Here is a 16,801-nt window from a genome sequence, read left to right as displayed (position 1 = left end):
GGCCTCGTTCCACGTGCCTGGCCCTTGGCTGCAGCCAGGGTCCCTCCCCCCAATTCTGAAAGCCAGGCGTTTCTTTAGGGGCTGGTGCCCAAACCCGGAACCGCAGGGACGGGAGGCTGAACCCTAAGGTCTTCAAGCCCCGAGGGGACTCGTGACGGATTTCAGAACACAGACCCACTGCTGGGGAGAGAGGCTGGCGAGGGCCCCTGGTTATAACGGACCGAGCGTGGGCCACGCTTCCCCTCAGCCCCACCTCTGCCCAAGCAGACGCCCAGCGCTCACGATCGGGGCCAGGCCACCTTCTCCTCCAGGCAGAGTCAGGGAGGGCATCCTGATCTGGTGCCACCCGCTCGGCGCTGGCCGGGCAGCGAAAGCCCTGCATCTGCCCTGCGGTGGGGAGACTTACCACTTACTTGGGCCCTGAGCATCTCGGTCTGGGATGTTAAGGCTGTCACCTCTTTGTCCCTCTTGTTCAGCTTGTCCTGCAGGCCTGGGGGAAGAGGGAGAGATGAGTGGCCATCAACTGTCCAGGGCCAGCCCTGCAGTCCAGGGGGCAAGCGGGTGGCCCTCCTATAAAAACCCTAAAAGGGGGTCACATGTGGCCTTGAGAGTCCAAATTCTTCTTCACGCCAGCTGCCCCTCTGGGTAACCTGCCCTGAAGGAGAGGTGCCAGGATGGTGAGATTTGGGACAACTTAACTCCGAGGGTCTCAGTTCCCTCAAGTGAAAAATAGGGATTAAAACAGCCCTGCCCATGCCACTTGGCCAAGTGCATTCAATAGCGGAGAGTCTCCCAACAGTCATGAGAGAGACGCACGAAGCCGTTCCTGGGCGGCTCAGTGGGTTAGGGATCCAGCATTGTCACTGCTGCGGCTCGGGTTGCTGCTGTGGTGACGGAACTTCCGCACGCTGTGGGTGTGGCCAAAAAAAAAAAAAAAAGACGCACGGGCAGTGCTAGAACGACACTGACTTTCCACCAGTTAATTTATCAATTCAACATAATGCCAATAAAAATGCCAACCAGATTTTAATTGTTATGGAACTAGATAAGCTGATTCTAAAATCACTTGGAGGAGTTCCCGTCGTGGCGCAGTGGTTAACGAATCCGACTAGGAACCATGAGGTTGCGGGTTCGGTCCCCACCCTTGCTCAGTGGGTTAACGATCCGGCGTTGCCGTGAGCTGTGGTGTAGGTCGCAGACATGGCTTGGATCCCGCGTTGCTGTGGCTCTGGCAACAGCAGGCCAGTGGCTACAGCTCCGATTCAACCCCTAGCCTGGGAACCTCCATATGCCGCGGGAGCGGCCCAAGAAATAGCAGCAACAACAACAACAACAAAAGACAAAAAGACAAAAAAAATAAAAAAATTAAAAAAATAAATAAAATCACTTGGAGGAGTTCCCGTCGTGGCTCAGAGGAAATGAATCTGACTAGCATCCATGAGGAAGTAGGTTCGATCCCTGGCCTTGCTCAGTGGGTCAAGGATCTGGCATTGCCATGAGTTGTAGCGCAGGTTGTAGACGCAGCTTGGAGCTGGCATTGCTGTGGCTGTGGTGTAGGCCAGTGGCTACATCTCCAATTCGCCTCCTAGCCTGGGAACCTCCACATGCCGTGGGTGCAGCCCTAAAAAATAAATAAATAAATAAAAATAAAATACAATCACTTGGAAAAATAAGCAAGAGAGTTTAGCAAAAAACTTCAAAGAGTCAAGCGTGGGAGTTCCTGCCATGGCACAGTGCATTAAGAATCCGACTGCAGTAGCTTGGGTTGCTGCAGAGGCATGGGTTCAATCCCTGGTCCAGCACCGAGGGTTAAAGGATCCAGCACTGTCGTGGTTGCGGCATAGGTCGCGGCTATGGCTTGGATTCAACCCCTGGCCTGGGAATTTCCATGTGCCAGAGGTGCAGCCATAAGATGAAATTTAAAAAAGAGTTAAACATGGAATTATTATATGACTCAACAATTCTGTTCCTAGGTGTGTATCCCAAAGAGCTGAAACCAGGTCTCCATCAAGTACCTGAACATGCATTTTTTTGTCTTTTTAGGCCCGCACCCCACCCCATACGGAGGTTCCCAGGCTAAGGGTCGAATTGGAGCTGCAGCTGCCGGCCTATGCCCCAGCTCAGGGCAACGCCAGATCCTTAACCCACTGAGCGAGGCCAGGGATCAAACCGGCGTCCTCATGGACGCTAGTCGGGTTCGTTAACCACTGAGCCACGACGGGAACTCCTGAACACGCATGTTTATAGCAGCACTATTCTCAACAGCCAAAAGGTGGAAACAACCCCAACGTCCACTGAAGGCTCAGATAAATGGAAAGAGGTGTGCGCGTACGATGGTGTATTACTCAGCCACAAGCAGGAAGGAAGTGCTGACACGTGGTACAACACGGATGAACCCTGAACACGTCATGCTAAGTGAAATAAGCCAGAGATGAAAAAGGCCACATATTGTATGATTCTATTTACATGAAATGTTTAGAATGGGCAAATCCACGGAGACAGAAAGCAGACGAGCAGTTGTCAGCAACAGCAGTGAGGGGAAAATGGAGAGTGACTGATAAGGCATACGGGGCTCCCTCTGGGAGTGATGAGAAGGTTTTGGAATTAGATGGAGGTGGCAGTTGCACAGCCGTGTGAATGTACTACTGCTGCTGAGTTATTTACTTTAAAATGATTAATTTTATTTTATATTAATATTGGCTTGATTTAAAAAAAAAAAAAAGAATGGCCAAAAGAATTTTGAAAAAGCAGAGCAGGAAAGACTAGCCCTGCCAAAAATTAAAATAGAAACAAAGCTTTAAAACATTATAGAATTGGCACACGAACAGATAGATAGGTCACTGGGAAGGAACTGGAAGTCTAGAAATAGAGTCAATCTCCTGATGGAATTTAAAGATGGTGAGTCTGGTTAATGCACATCAGTGGAGACAAGGAGATGAGTTTTTTCAAAAATAGTGTTGGGAGAAGTGGGTATTCTTGGGAAAAGAATAAAAATGCATCTTTGCCTCACACCTTGTTTTTTTTTTTTTTGCTTTTTAGGGTCACACCAGCAGCATGTGGAAGTTCCCAGGCTAGAGGTCAAATCAGAGCTGCAGCTGCCAGCCACAGCCACAGCCACAGCCACTCCAGATCTGAGCCGTGTCTGCAACCCACACCACAGTTCACGGCAACGCCAGGTCCTTAACCCTGTGAGCAAGGCCAGGGATTGAACCCCCCTCCTCATGGATACCAGTTGGGTTCATTTCCGCTGTGCCACAATGGGAACTCCCACCTTACACCCTTTTTAAAAAACTTCTTTGTTTTTGGCTGCAGTGTGCAGCAGCTTGATGTGGGATCTCAGTTCCCAATAAGGGACTGAACCCAGGCTGCGGTGGTGAAAGCACTGAATCCTAACCACTAGACCACCTCACACCTCAGAGAAGGGAGTATTCTAAAAGGACCAGAGATTTAAACACAGAAAATGGAACTTAAAAGTTACTAGAAGAAACTATGGGATACATTTTAAGAACAGTAAACCCCAAAAGAAAGGATTGATTTTTAAAGATCTGCATGGCAAACACCACCGGGAGAGGAGTCAAGAGACAAACCATAAACGGGGGGGAAACGTTTGCAGTGTCAGGTATAAATTTCTTCTAAAAATCCACAAAAAGATCAATAACCCAACAGGGAAAAAATGGGCAAAGGACGCAAGGAGAAATGGAAACGGCGCTTCATCTGTATCAAGAGAAGGGAAGGTTGAAGTTACATCAGGTAACATCTTTTACCGTTCAGACTGGCAAAGATCACAAGGTGTGGGGAAATATTTCGTGGGTGAGGCTTGTGGGGAACCATACTTTCAACCATCGCAGGCGGGAGTTAAAGTTGGTTGAGCCCAATGACGGGCAAGGTGTTACCCTCCGGCAGTGTTTGCAATAGATGAAAACCCGCATCAACCTATGATCTGGCAGCTACACACAGGATGGCAGTGCCACACGCCCGGATGCTCTGCACATGTTAAAGAAGGCAGGGACCGGGAGCCGTCTTCAAGACACGGTGTTAAATGGAAAACAAAACAAGGGGCTCAAACCCTGTGGGAGGCGAGGCGGCACCTGTGTCACCTCTGTGTGTGTGCGTTCGTGTGTGCGTGTGCACAAGCCATCTCTGGAAAGGAGACAGGAGGTGGACGACACTGTGCCAGTGGGGAGGTAACTAGGGAACAGAGGATGCTTCACCAAATGACCTTTGAACCATCTGAAGGTTTTTTTTTGTTTTTGTCTTTGTTTTTTTTGTCTTTTTTAGGGCTGCACACCTGAGGCATATGGAGGTTCCCAGGTTAGGGATCGAATTGGAGCTAAAGCCGCTGGCCTACACCACAGCCACAGCAACATGGGATCCAAGCCACGTCTGTGACCTACATCACAGCTCACAGCAACGCCGGATCCTTAACCCACTGAGCGAGGCCAGGGATCACATTTCATGGTTCCTCGTCAGATTCATCCCCACTGAGCCACAGTGGGAACTCCTGAACCATCTGCAGTTTATCTCTATTTTTAAAATAACAAAACCAGGAGTTCCCGTCGTGGTGAAGCAGAAATGAATCCAGCTAGGAACCATGAGGTTTTGGGTTTGATCCCTGGCCTCACTCAGTGGGTTAAGGATCTGGCGTTGCCATGAGCTGTGGGGTAGGTTGCAGATGCGCCTCGGATCCTGCATTGCTGTGGCTGTGGTATAAGCCGGCAGCTGTAGCTCCGATTACACCCCTAGCCTGGCAACCTCCACATGCCGTGGGTGCGGCTCTAAAAAGCAAAAAAAAACCAAACAAACCAAAAACCCAGGAGTTCCCCAGTGGTGCAGAGCATTGGGGATCCAGCGTTGTCACTGCTGTAGCACAGGTTCGATCCCTGGCCTGGGAACTTGTGTGTGCCACGGATGTGGCCAAAAAAAAAAAAAAAAAAAAAAAAATCAGGGAGTTCCCATCAAGGCACAGTGGTTAACAAATCTGACTAAGAAGCATGAGGTTACAGGTTTGATCCCTGGCCTTGCTCAGTGGGTTAAGGATCCGGCGTTGCTGTGGCTGTGGTGTAGGCCGGCGGCTACAGCTCTGATTAAACCCCTAGCCTGGGAACCTCCATGTGCCTCGGAGTGGCCCTAGAAAAAGGCAAAAAGACAAAACAAACAAACAAACACAAAATCAGCCAACTCCAAAAACTGAGGCTCCGCCCTCCTCACCCAGGTCGGGGGTGAGTGGCTGGTGCACACAGTAGGCCACTCTCACCAAACAGCAAGCAATGCAAATTGCTTGAGTGGGAGCCAGCTCGGAGGCAGAGCCAACCAGCCTTTCCCCAAAGCCCCACATCCGGCCCGGCTGGGCGGCCACTCACCCTCCACAGCCTCCTTCATCCTTATCTTCTCTCCTGAAATGTCATTGGACTCGATCATCTGAAAGGAGAGCCGTGTAAGGGGACCCTCGCCTCCCCGGCTCGGCCCCAACCAGCCCACCTCTCCCCGATTCCAGGAGACTTTTGGGGCCGCAATGCGGCAGGGAGCACGGATGTCCTTGGTGTGGCTTTCCTGACAAGAGGATCCCCCCCCCCCCCGTTCCTGGTGGCCCCCACCTGCCCCGGGCTGCTTACGAACCTTCCCTGCAACCACCTCCGACCCTTGCCTTTTTGCAAACGTCTATCGTATCGAACAGCCATCTCCTTTCCCGGGACACCTACAGAGACGGGTCCCAGGAATCTGTTGCCATCATCACCCAGAGGCCAGACGCTCAGCCTCGGTCTCCCGTCCATAAAACAAGCACCGCCTGTCACGGGCACCGTGTGCAGCGCACGCCCAGGACCGCCTCTGAGGGACCGGAAGAAATGCTATTTCCTTCTAATGCTTCTTTGTAAAAAATAAATCCAGGGAGTCCCTGTTGTGGCTCAACTGTAACAAACTCGACTAGTATCCATGAGGATGAGGGTTTGATCCCTGGCCTCACTCAGTGAGTTAAACAATCCAGTGTTGCCGGGAGCTGTGGTAAAGGTCAAAGACATGGCTCAGATCTGTGGTGTAGACTGGCAGCTACAGCTCCGATGTGACCCCAAGCCTGGAAACGTCCACATGCCTCAGGTGCGGCCCTAAAAAGACTGAATAAATAAATAAATAAACAAATAAATCCAGGGAATTTCCTGGTGGCCTAGTGGTTAAGGACTCAATGTTGTCACTACTGTGGCTCTGGAACTTCCACATGGCTCGGGCACAGCCAAAAAAAAAAAAGCCAAAGAACAGATCAACTAAGAAAAAAAAATCTGCATGGCAAACACCAACAGGCTCCTCGCTGCTTCCTGGCAGACGTTTCCAGCCTCCTGCCCAAGCTGGCTGTGCTCTGAGTCTGCAGTCTGCCAGAGGAATAATAACAAATAAAAATAGGAGTTCGCATCATGGCTCAGTGGTAACAAACCCGACTAGGATCCATGAGGACACGGGTTCGATCCCTGGCCTCGCTCAGTGGGTTAAGGATCCAGTGTTGCCGCAAGGTGTGGTGCAGGTTGCAGACATGGCTCAGATCCCGCATTGCTGTGGCTGTGGTGTAGGCCGGAGGCTACAGCTCCAAATGGACCCCTCACCTGGGAACCTCCATATGCAGCTCCATGGGTGTGGCCATAAAAGACAAAAAAAAAAAAAAAAAAAAAAAAAAACCCAAAAAATAAAAATAAAATAAATAAAAAAAATAAAAATAAAAATTCCCATACTTACTACTTGAAACCAAAAACTGAGTTGTCCCTGGACTTAAACTTTTGAATCTGAGAGGCAGTGGGTCCAGACCAAGGCCCCGTGCGTGTGGAAGTCAAGAGACGGACATTCCTGACCATCCACTCTTTGGCCTGAGGGCTGTGACCAAGGGACAGTGGGCCACCAGGTGGAACCACAACAGCCCCAGACCTCCCCTGCGAAGGGAGTCCAGGTCCTGGGGTCCTAAGGGACCCCCCTGCCCTGAGCAGCCAATCAGGCCACGTGCACACGGCTAACCTGGGGCTCCTCCCTTCCCCTCTGCCCGGGATTCGATTCTGGAGAACACCTGCAAGCAGCGGTCCCCCCCAGGAGACAGACGGGGGCGGAAGAAGCCTGCACAGCAGGACGTGTCTGGGGTGAATCGGGGACTCCAAGACTGTTCTCCGTGCCTAGAACACATCTAGGAGCACTGGGGGCTCAGAAAAGGCACGCCCTGGCCGTGGAACTCCTCAACACTTGCTCAAATGTTACACTCTGGTACAAAGGGAATCAGAAGCTCAAGAACTCCCAGGGCTGATACATAAGCAATGATCTTGCGGCAAACTGTCCCCTCCTATGCGGTTTGACCTTGTCCTCCTGGGCGCCCCCTGTCAGCCCTTTGGCGGTGGGGTTGGGCATGAGCCCTGCCACGGGTGGCCAAGAAGCCGTGGGAAAGGTGCCCTGCCTTGGAGTCTGGGTTTGCTCATCAATGAAATGAGCCAACATGGACCTTGAGGGTGTCGAGGTGAGGTTGCCGAGGTGAGGTGGGGCATCGTAGGACCTACACCGGGTGTGGGGCCCAGAGCCACTCACGAGGCCCTTCCCGGGCCCTGCTAGAGACACGCCCACACTACCTGGGGTCTCGGCCTCTAGATTTGGAGCAAGACCAACCCTGGTGGCAGCGGCAGCCGCTCCAGGGTCACGCCCCTCCAGTCTTCCAGAGCCCGCTCTGGGGACCCCCACCCCCGGGAAAGTGGCTGCCAAACCATTGCTCAGTCTCCGCAGGACTGGCCGATGGGGGCTGCGCTCGCTCAGGTCCCCTCGGTGGGCGCGTGTGTTGGGGATGGGCGGGGTTTCCCTCCACGTGTTTGTGAGCCACACGGACTAGCGCCGGGATGCCTGGCACAGGTGCCTTGGGGAGGCCCAGGAGCCTGCACCACGGGACGTGTCTGGGTGGATCAGGGACTCACAGACCAGAAAGAAGACTGTTCTCTATGCCTGGCACACATCTCTCCAGGCCTGGTCTGGGTGACCCAACCAGGTCAGCTCAGACCACCTTGGAGTCCCCGGTCACCACTGCCCTTCTGACGGAGTTTTTGAAACCAAAAACTGAGTTGTCCCTGGACTTGAACTCCTCTGAGTCAGGTGCCCTCCGCCCTCATGAGGCCGTGCTCCTGCGGGGGGGCACTCCCTGTGCTGGGGATAGAAGGTCAGTGGGCACCGAGACCCTCCCCAGCTGGGCCCTGGCACCCGGGCCGCTGCCGCCCGTGGGCCCCTCGGAGCTGGGCAGGAGGGGCGGTGCCTACGTTGGTGTGCTGCGACGAACACAGGGACTCGACGGCCTGGAGTCTGTTTTCGGCGACCAGAAGCTTCTCCCGCAGCCTCTCGGCCTCCTGCTTGCTCTGGGCCTCCGAGCGCTGCAGCAGCTCATAGTCCAGCATCTTCTTCTCGGCCAGGGCGATCTGCTCCTTGAGGAACTCGATGGCCTGCGCCTGGCCCCGGTACTCCACGTCCAGCTTCTCCAGCTCGTGCACCCGCAGCTCGGCGTCGCGGCACTGGTCCTGGGCCTCCTGCAGCTCCAGCCGGTGCTGGCTGGCCTGCACCTCCAGCTGGGCCCGCCAGTGCTGCTGCAGGCCGGCCAGCTCCTCCTGGGCCTCCTGCAGCTTCTGCCGCAGGCCCTCCTTCTCCTTCACGTGCATGGCGGTCTCGATGTCGTGCTTGGCCCGCAGGTTGCCCAGCTCCAGCTGGTGCTCCATCTTGATGCCCTCCATCACGGCCTTCAGCTCCCCGATCTCCTTCTGCTGGGCGCCCGGGCCCGAGTTCAGGGTGGCCTTGAGGTCCTCCAGGGACTTCTGGTGGTCCGAGGCCAGCGAGTCCAGCTTGGACTTCCAGTTGTCCATGAGCCCCATGTTCTCGCTGGTGGCCTGCTGGACCTTGGCCTTGAGGTCCACCACCTCCTGCGCGTACTTCTCGTTGGCCGCCCGGAGCTTCTCCACCTCCGCCTGGTAGGCCCTCAGAGCCTTCTCGTACTTGTCCCGCAGCAGGCCGCTCTCCCGCTGGTGCTCCTTGCTGGCCGACAGCAGCCGCTCCCGCAGCCGCAGGGTCTCGGCGGCCTCGGGGTGGTCGGCGGGCGGCGGGCCGGAGTGTAGCAGGCACTGCTGCAGCTCCTTGATCTCCCCGCGCCGCAGGCTCAGCTCCTCCTCCAGCTGCAACACCCGCGACTTCTCGGCCACCGTGGTCAGCTACCGGGAGAGAGGGACAAGGGGGTCAGCAGCCTGGCCGGAGGGTGAGGGGACACGGCAGGGAGGGGGTCTCGCCCCTCACCGGTCCAGCCCCGATGGGGGCAGGTCATGGGACGTCATGGGACGGGAAGGGCACCCCTTCCACAGCTCCCAGGGGGACTCCTGACTTGCGTGCTATCTACGTGGGGACTCAACGGTCCCCACTGCCCAAGAGACACATCGGTGGTTAAAAGAAACCACCTATTTGAGGTTCTGGCTTTCCTCAGTTTCATGCTGTTTTTAAGGGGCAGACACGACAGAGGGGAATTTTGCATTATCTTGCTCTAGAATAGTCCCAGCTGGAATGGGTTGACCCACAAAAAGGCTGTCTGGAGGGGGGTGGCCAAAGAAAGGCCTGTTTTAATGCCTAACGCTGGGAAAAAAAAAAAAAGTAGGCTCCCAGATCTGCCTCCTGGTGGGAAACTCTGAGAGGAGAGGGTCCCTCCGCCAAAACCCACCTTGATCCTGTCAATGGTCATAGACATGGAAGCAATATATTTTGATGTTTTAAATCTTTGACAAGCTTAAGAAATCTGTGGACCTTTAGTTCAATAAACATGTTTTTGTTGATTTAATCCGGTTGACCCCTAGAGGAAGATGCCTCGGTTGAGGGCTCCAGCCTGTCAATCGTGACTGGGTTGGTTTCTGCACGCGAGCTCCATGCACGCGCATGTTTATTGCACAAGCACACGTGGCCACTGGGCAATGGCCCAGTGTGTGGACAGGGACCCGTGTGTGTCTCCAGACGCCCACACGCATGCATGCACCAGCTTGTGTGCTGAGGCCCACCTGCAGAAACTGATGCCCCCCCCCCCAACACTGTGTACTGTGATTTTCCCAGTCACTGCTCACTGGCTCTTTAACTCCTTGGCCAGAGGAACTGCAGCTGGGCTGGCCAGCTATGCGGATGTGCGCCTGCACAGGGGGCCGGCCCTGGGGCCCACATGGTGGGTGTGAAGGGCCCAGCAGGGTCTGGAGCCTGGATTCAGAACCCCCAAGCAGAGCTTTCCTTGGCCTAGGAACCACTCCCTGGGGCCGACACAGAGCTGTATGCCCTGGGCACATCCGCCCACTCCTCCAGCCCCAGGTCCTTCAGGCTGGCCCCTCGTGCCATCCTACTTAAGACCCCCCACAGTCCCCTGGCCTCCCGCCTTCCCAGCCTTGGGGAGATTGGAGGTGTGGACGGATTGCACAAGGGCCAGAACGTTCCCAAGTGGGCTGCCCCCCCCCATTTCTGAAGACAGCAAAGTGTTGTCATGACAATGCAAGGTGTGGGGGAGGGGAGGCTCTCACAGGACCTTCCCAGCCAATGGGACCCCGAGCTGGGGAGCAAAGTCCCAGAGAGCCAGGACCCCCACCACCACCAACAAGCATCATGGATGGAGCACCACGACCCTAAACTTTACTTCCCTCCTAGAAGGGGCACAAAAGGAGAAAAAAAACAAAACAGTGAGGAGAGCAGCCAGAGACAGAGAAAATAATAAACCAGAGAAGCTGCAGGGGGCGTGGGCAGGCGAGGCGCCGGCGGGCGGCCGGAGGCGGCGGGATTACCCTGTTGTCGGCCAATTCTCGGAGCAGCCGCTCGGCCTGCGCCTTCTCCAGTAGCAGGTTTTGCTCCAGCTCCCCAATGCGCGCGTGCTCCAGCTGCGTCTGGGTCTGGTCCACCCGGGGCGGGTGGCGAGGGGGCGACAGGAGAGAGGGGCACAGGGGAGAGGAAGCCGGAGAAAGAGAGAGAAAGAGAGAAAGAGGCAGCGTCATCTTCTGTGCACCAGACAGGAGAGCAGGTGGAAGGAAGCCAGGAGGCCTGGGGAGGTGGGTTGGGACCACTGTGTCCTGGCTGGGTGGGTGCGAGGGCAGAGGACGGATTGCAGCAACCCTGTCCAAGCTGGCCCCTGGTGAGGGCAGCAATGGGTCCCTCCTGTCACCCCAGGGGCCCCTTCCCCTCGCAGCTCCTGGGGAGGAGTAGCCCCAGCCGACTCCCTCCTCCTCAGCAGGGAGCCCGGAGGCTGGGCCTCATTTTAGATGCAGAATCCTGCACACAGGAAACCCCCCCTGACGGGCAGATGAGAAAACGACCCCAGGATCCCCGGGCCCCAGGCCTGTCTTGAAGGTCGAAGAACCAACTGAATGAAAGGTTTTCAAAAATATACCCACACCATCGTGATTCTCCTGCGGGGCCTCAGTGGAGGCCAAGCTGGGCCTCCCACAACCCTACCCTGAGCCCGGCCCCAGCCGGGCCCACTCCCCGGGCCCCACGGAGGGCGCCTGGTCTCCTGAAAGCACAAGAGCACTGTTGTCCCAGCTCCTACAACACCCACTTCACACGCTAACAAAGCCCGACATTCTCAGGGCATCCAGCCTGGCATTTGGCTCCCAACAGATCTGCGAGGGCGGCAGGAGGCCGAGGCCCGGGGCCACCGGGGGGGTCTGCACACCAAGGTCACAGCAGGGAGAAGCCAGGCAGGGTCCTCCGCCTCCTCCTGCTCCGTCCGGCAGTGGTGTCACAGAGGAGGGACAAGGTGAAAGCAGATCCACGTGGCAGTTCTGAAGCGGCAGGGCTTAGCACCAGAGCACGTCCCGTAAAAACCCCAGCTACACACCCAACGCGAGCAAGGGCGACAGCGACAGTGCAGACTGATGGTACTGTCCCAGAAATACTCATGCACTGCATGAGCTAGAGACACGATTCTGTCCTTTGGCCCAAAAGCTTATTCCCACAATCTTCCTAAAGGAACAAAAGCTTCTCCCTCTCTCCCAGGAGAGGTGCGTGCCGCAGGGCCGCAGAAAGGGCCGTGCACCGTCTCTGCTGGAAAATGGTGCCCCGACTCCAGCCTCGCAGAGGCCATGTTCCCCGCCTTCTCCCCCGACGGTGGGCACAGCAACTCTGCCCCCGACCCCCGCTAGACAGAGCCTGATCACAAACGCCACGGTCTAAAACAGCAACAGGACACAGGCCATACCGGTGGCCCCAAAAGCAAGAGGACACCTCCAGCTTCACAACTTCAAGGGCAACTTTGCGAGGTAGCCCCCACAAAAGGACGCGTCCCCATCACACTCAGAGCTCCCGGCCTCCTGGGCCATGGGCCAGGGTCTCTGTGGGGGCACAGGGGCCCCCAGGGGAGTTGCTTCAGATAAATTCACCCAGAGGAGCTTGGGGACGGGGAGCCTCTGGAGGCTGGATTTTAGGGGAGGGGAACGATCTGGCCTTCGTTCTGCTCCAGGGACGCAGCCCGGGGTGTGAGCAGGGGCAGCCCCGCACTTACATGCTTACACTGGGGGCAGTGCAAATAATTTCTGGCTCAGGGGCCAACTTTAGAACCCATCCCTCTAACCACACCCACACAGTGTCTCACAGGAGACAAGGAGCCCTCCCTGTCTTCAGGAGATAAGGACCCCTCCAGGGAGACAAAGCCTCAGGCTCACAATCTCCCAGCAACCTGGGACAGCACAAAGCCACGGAGGCCTGGATTTCAGAACAGCGGCCTTTCCCACCAAACCAGCCTGAGTCCACGGAGGGAAGGCACAGACTTCCAGCAGCAACAGGGAGCAGGGACAGAAGCTCCTAAAGTGGGGGACCCCCTGTATCCCCGCCCCAGTCCTAGTCCTAGAGGCTTGGTGAAGACTGGACTGAGCCCTGGACCTACAGCTTCTCTCCTTCTTGTGTGCATCGTGTCTACACCACTCCAAGGTCACTGCCGTAGGTTCCGCAGGGCTGGGATTATTAACTAACTGGGGAGGAGTTCCCCCAACTGCACCAGGGGCTCCCGAAGGTCAGAGGCACATCGCCCCTCTTAATCTCCCTCCAGGCCTCACCCTGCACAGCCAGTTTTTAACAAACAGCTTATTCTGGGTTCTGGCTCTTCCTGTTACAATGGGTGTATCCCTGCCACGGAAAAATAACACCGAGGCGCTACTTAATTAACAAAATATTAACACAAAACCCATGAGTGACTAAATAACAATAAACCACCAATATCCTCAAGTCTCAGGTGACTTCCCGACGTCCCCACCAGAGTGGCAGCAGGGAGTGGCACAGGTTTTCATGATGCATCATGGCCACGCCCACTCAAGAACCACAAAACATGTCCCCAGCCTGGGACCCAGAAGCATGTCACCATGCTGTGCCTGCTCTGGCACTGGGGACAGGAAGGTGCAGGACAGATAGGGCCCCGGCCCCAAGGGGCTCACTTCCTGGGGAGGGTTGCAAGCATGACCAGCAAGGGGCATTGCAGACCGTGATTCAGGAACAGAGAACCACGTGGGGGGCGAGGAGGGTGGAGGTGAAATCGAGGGGGGCAGCGAAGGCCCCTCTGAGAAATAGTTTAAGGGGAGACCGGGCAGAGAAGCAGGAACCAGCTGACCAGGGCGGGGGTGGAGGAGTGAGTGTTTCAGGCAGAGGAACCAGCAGAAGCTCAGAGGCAGACAGCCTGGGGTGTTCCTAGAGCAGAGTGGGGTCCCCAGGGTCCTCCCTGGGCTACAGAGCCCGGGTTTCATCTAGGGTAGTGTCATGAGATGTGTGGGCCAGGAAGGGGCAGGATCTGATTGATGTCAAGAGTTGTGGTCATGTGATGCCTGCAGTTTGCTGCAAGATAACCCGAGGTGGAGGCGGGGGCTGTGAGTGGGGGTGGAGCTGAAATAGGAGCGGCCAAGAGTGGATCATCGTTGTCAACATTTTTTGCCATGTTAAAAATTTTAGGGAGTTCCCTGGTGGCCTAGTGGGTGATGATTCGGCGTTGTTACTGCTGTGGCTCAGGTTCGAGCCCTGGCCCAGGAACTTTTGCATGCTGTGGGTGCAGCCAAACAAAAGAAAAAGAACAAGAAAAAACTTTAAAAGATTTTTTTTAAAGCCGATCTGGCTTTAGTGTGCAACAAGAAAGGCAACAGCAGAGGCTGTGTAAGTTGTCCAAAGCAAGGCACTGGGACGGGCCCAAGAGGGAGGTGGGAAGAAGGCAATTTCAGAGGCAAGATCAGGAGGCTTTCTGATGGAGGGATGAGGGGAAGAGAAGATTCCAGAGGCTTTTTAGCTATGGGGTCTCAGCAACTGTGTGGACTGGGGGCAATGACCGAGATGGGGAGGATAAGGGGGGGGGCGAAGGGGGGCAGGAACAAAGGGAGGGAGAGAGAGATCTGTTTGGACGTGTGACCCGTGGGCTGCTGTCCGGCACTGAAGACCATCTCCCTAAATTTCAAGTCTACCTGGAACCTCAGAATGTGACCTTGGGTTTTTTGGGTTTTTTTTTTGCCACACCTGCAGCATGTCGAAGGACGCCAGGGATCAAACCTATACCACTACAGTGACCCAAGCCGCTGCAGTGACAATGCTGGATCTTTTCCCTGCACCACCAGGGAACTCTGTGACCTTGTTTTAAATGGGGTTCTTTGCATATGCAAATAGTTGTGACGAGGTCATACTGGATTAAAGTGGGTCTGATGACCAGTGTCCCTCTAAGGAGGCCACGGGAAGAGGCACAGTGACACACGGGGAGGAAGATAATGTGATGACTGAGGCAATGATGCAGCCCAAGCCCAGGAACACCTATGGTCAGAGCTGGGAGAGGGCCGGCGCACGGACCGCGTGCACACCTTGGGTTCAGACTTCTGGCCTCCAGCACTGCAAGAGCATAATTGTGTGTTGTTTGAAGCCGCCAAATGGTGGCAGTTTTTTCCTCTGCAGCTCCAGGAGCTGCTCCAGGTGCCTGCTTTCTCCTTCTGAGGGAAACACCCTCAGTGGGTGTGCTTGTGAGGGGCTCAGGGGAGGACTGAGAGCATCCTGGGCATAGAAAGGGCATCTGTGCCACAGACTGGATGCTCTGAGGGAGGGTGCAGACCCAGACTGAGCCCTTGGACAGGAGGCCAACATTCAAGGTCAGGGAGGAGGTAAGAGGTTGGAATGGGGGGTTAGGGTTAGGGTCTGGTGGCTGGGGGGTGAGGGGAGAAGAAGGACAAGCAAAGAGATGGGGTGACAGAGCTTGAGGGGGGCCAGGAGCTCAAGGTGATTTCCTGGGTTTTATTTTTTAAGATGGGAGGGGATGAGACGGGCTCTGGGTCCATCTGCCTTCTGGGTGCCGTGAACGTGCCACCATAAAAACAGCAGCAAGGGATTCTGCTGCCCTTGGACTGAAATAACTGTCCCTGTCTCTCCTGGTCAAAGCTGATTGGACCAGGGGGTAGAACCTGAACCAAAGCCAGCCAGCCCACTGGCTAGCCTGGGACCAGTTGGGTTCTCCTCGAGGGGAGAGATGGGACAGCTGGGAGACAGTGGGTGCTGGAGCCTGGGAGGGGCCAGGAGGGTGGGTGTCTGGGAGACAGGATGTGCCAAGAGACCTGCAGACACAGTGAGAGACAGACAGACTGACCACAAGTCATGAGAAGAGGGAGGCTTGGTTTCTGATACTGTTTCTTGCTGGCTCCCTGACCTGCCTGCTGTTGGGGTCATTGAGGCTATGAGATTTCTTTGCAGCTTTTCAATAACCCTCCTGACGGCAGAGTTAGTACGAGGGGTCTCTGTTCTCTGCAACCATGGGTGTGTTTCCCAGAAGCGCACCCCAACCCATGCAGCAGAGCAGTCAGGGGAACCTGTCAAAACACAACCACGTGACCTGCACACCTCCCCCCCCCGCCCCGCCCCCAAGAGGGAAACTTACACTGGAACACCCGGATGCCGGCTGGGTTTCCTACACCAGGTGGTACCCCAATATCCATCCTTCAACCACAGGCAGTGAGGCATTTGGCTGTGACCCTGGATCACACACATCCCTCCCCCAGCCATAGTCACTGAGGGACGGGACAGCCATAACGCACAATTTTTCTGGACGTTGGTAGTTACAGGGGTCTTAATGCAGCTCTTTCATAAAATCAGAAACCGTACTTCCCCGCTGGAGCTCAGAAATGATCTGTGGTAGTGGTTCCCAAAGTCTGGTCCTCAGACCAGTATCACAGGCAACTGGGTAGAAGCGCAAATTCTCTGGTTCCCAGACCTACTGAACGGCCACTCAGGCGGGGACCCAGCATCCTGTGTCTGAACACACCTCTAGGGGATGAAGTCTCAAGTTTGAGATTCTCTGACCCGGTTCAGCCTCCTCATTTTACAGAGGAGCAGGCCGAGGTCTGGGAAAAGGAAGAGGCTGCCCGAGGCCAGGTAGGGCCAGGACCAGAGCGTGGAAAGGACCCGAAGTGACTGCTTCCGCCCCATCTGATGGCTCCAGACGTCCTTGTCCCCTGTCACCTCCTAGGGAGCAGGGAAGGTACCAGGGGAATTTGCATCCCTGTGTACCCAGCTGTGAGTAGGCCTAGAGAATGATTTGGTGGATGGGCTGGGGGGCAGGGGTGCTCCTTAGCTGCTTCGTGAATTGATGGGAACATCCTCCATCCTTTGGCTCAGAAAGGGTGGGGCAGGTTGGAGAGTGAGCGTGGGAGGTCCACCCGCGCCCGGGCCGCTCGTGCAGGTGTTATAACTGAGGAGGTGCTGGCACCAGTCATCCTTCCAGGCAGAGCTCAGGAGTCAGGGGTCCCCGTTCCTGGTCCTAGGGGCTGCTGACTTGCTCCATGACCAGGTGAGCCCCTTA

The 16,801-nt window shown here is 55.7% G+C and overlaps 1 protein-coding gene across 5 annotated transcripts in view; it reads right to left on the bottom strand.

Moving 5' to 3' along the window:
• Positions 1-16,801, bottom strand: part of CLIP2 (CAP-Gly domain containing linker protein 2) — an 89,348-nt gene that overhangs the window by 11,949 nt on the left and 60,598 nt on the right. For 3 of the 5 annotated variants that reach the window (XM_085016840.1, XM_021086340.2, XM_085016842.1), the window contains 4 exons: positions 10,788-10,892; positions 8,262-9,197; positions 5,361-5,418; positions 407-490 (listed from right to left, as the gene is read on the bottom strand). In XM_085016840.1, the coding sequence (XP_084872966.1) occupies positions 407-490; positions 5,361-5,418; positions 8,262-9,197; positions 10,788-10,892 (1,183 nt within the window). Of the gene's footprint in view, positions 1-406; positions 491-5,360; positions 5,419-8,261; positions 9,198-10,787; positions 14,127-16,801 lie in introns of all 5 variants that reach the window. The other 2 variants (XM_085016843.1, XM_021086342.2) reach the window with 2 other exon arrangements.

This window comes from Sus scrofa, chromosome 3 (assembly GCF_054392235.1).
Source record: "Sus scrofa isolate SSC_HxYL_T2T_F1_AM1 chromosome 3, Sscrofa_HxYL_maternal_Yorkshire_Landrace_v2.0, whole genome shotgun sequence".
Lineage (NCBI taxonomy): Eukaryota > Metazoa > Chordata > Mammalia > Artiodactyla > Suidae > Sus > Sus scrofa.
The sequence above is the reverse complement of the archived record's forward strand: the minus strand, read 5'-3'. Positions and strand labels throughout refer to the sequence as shown.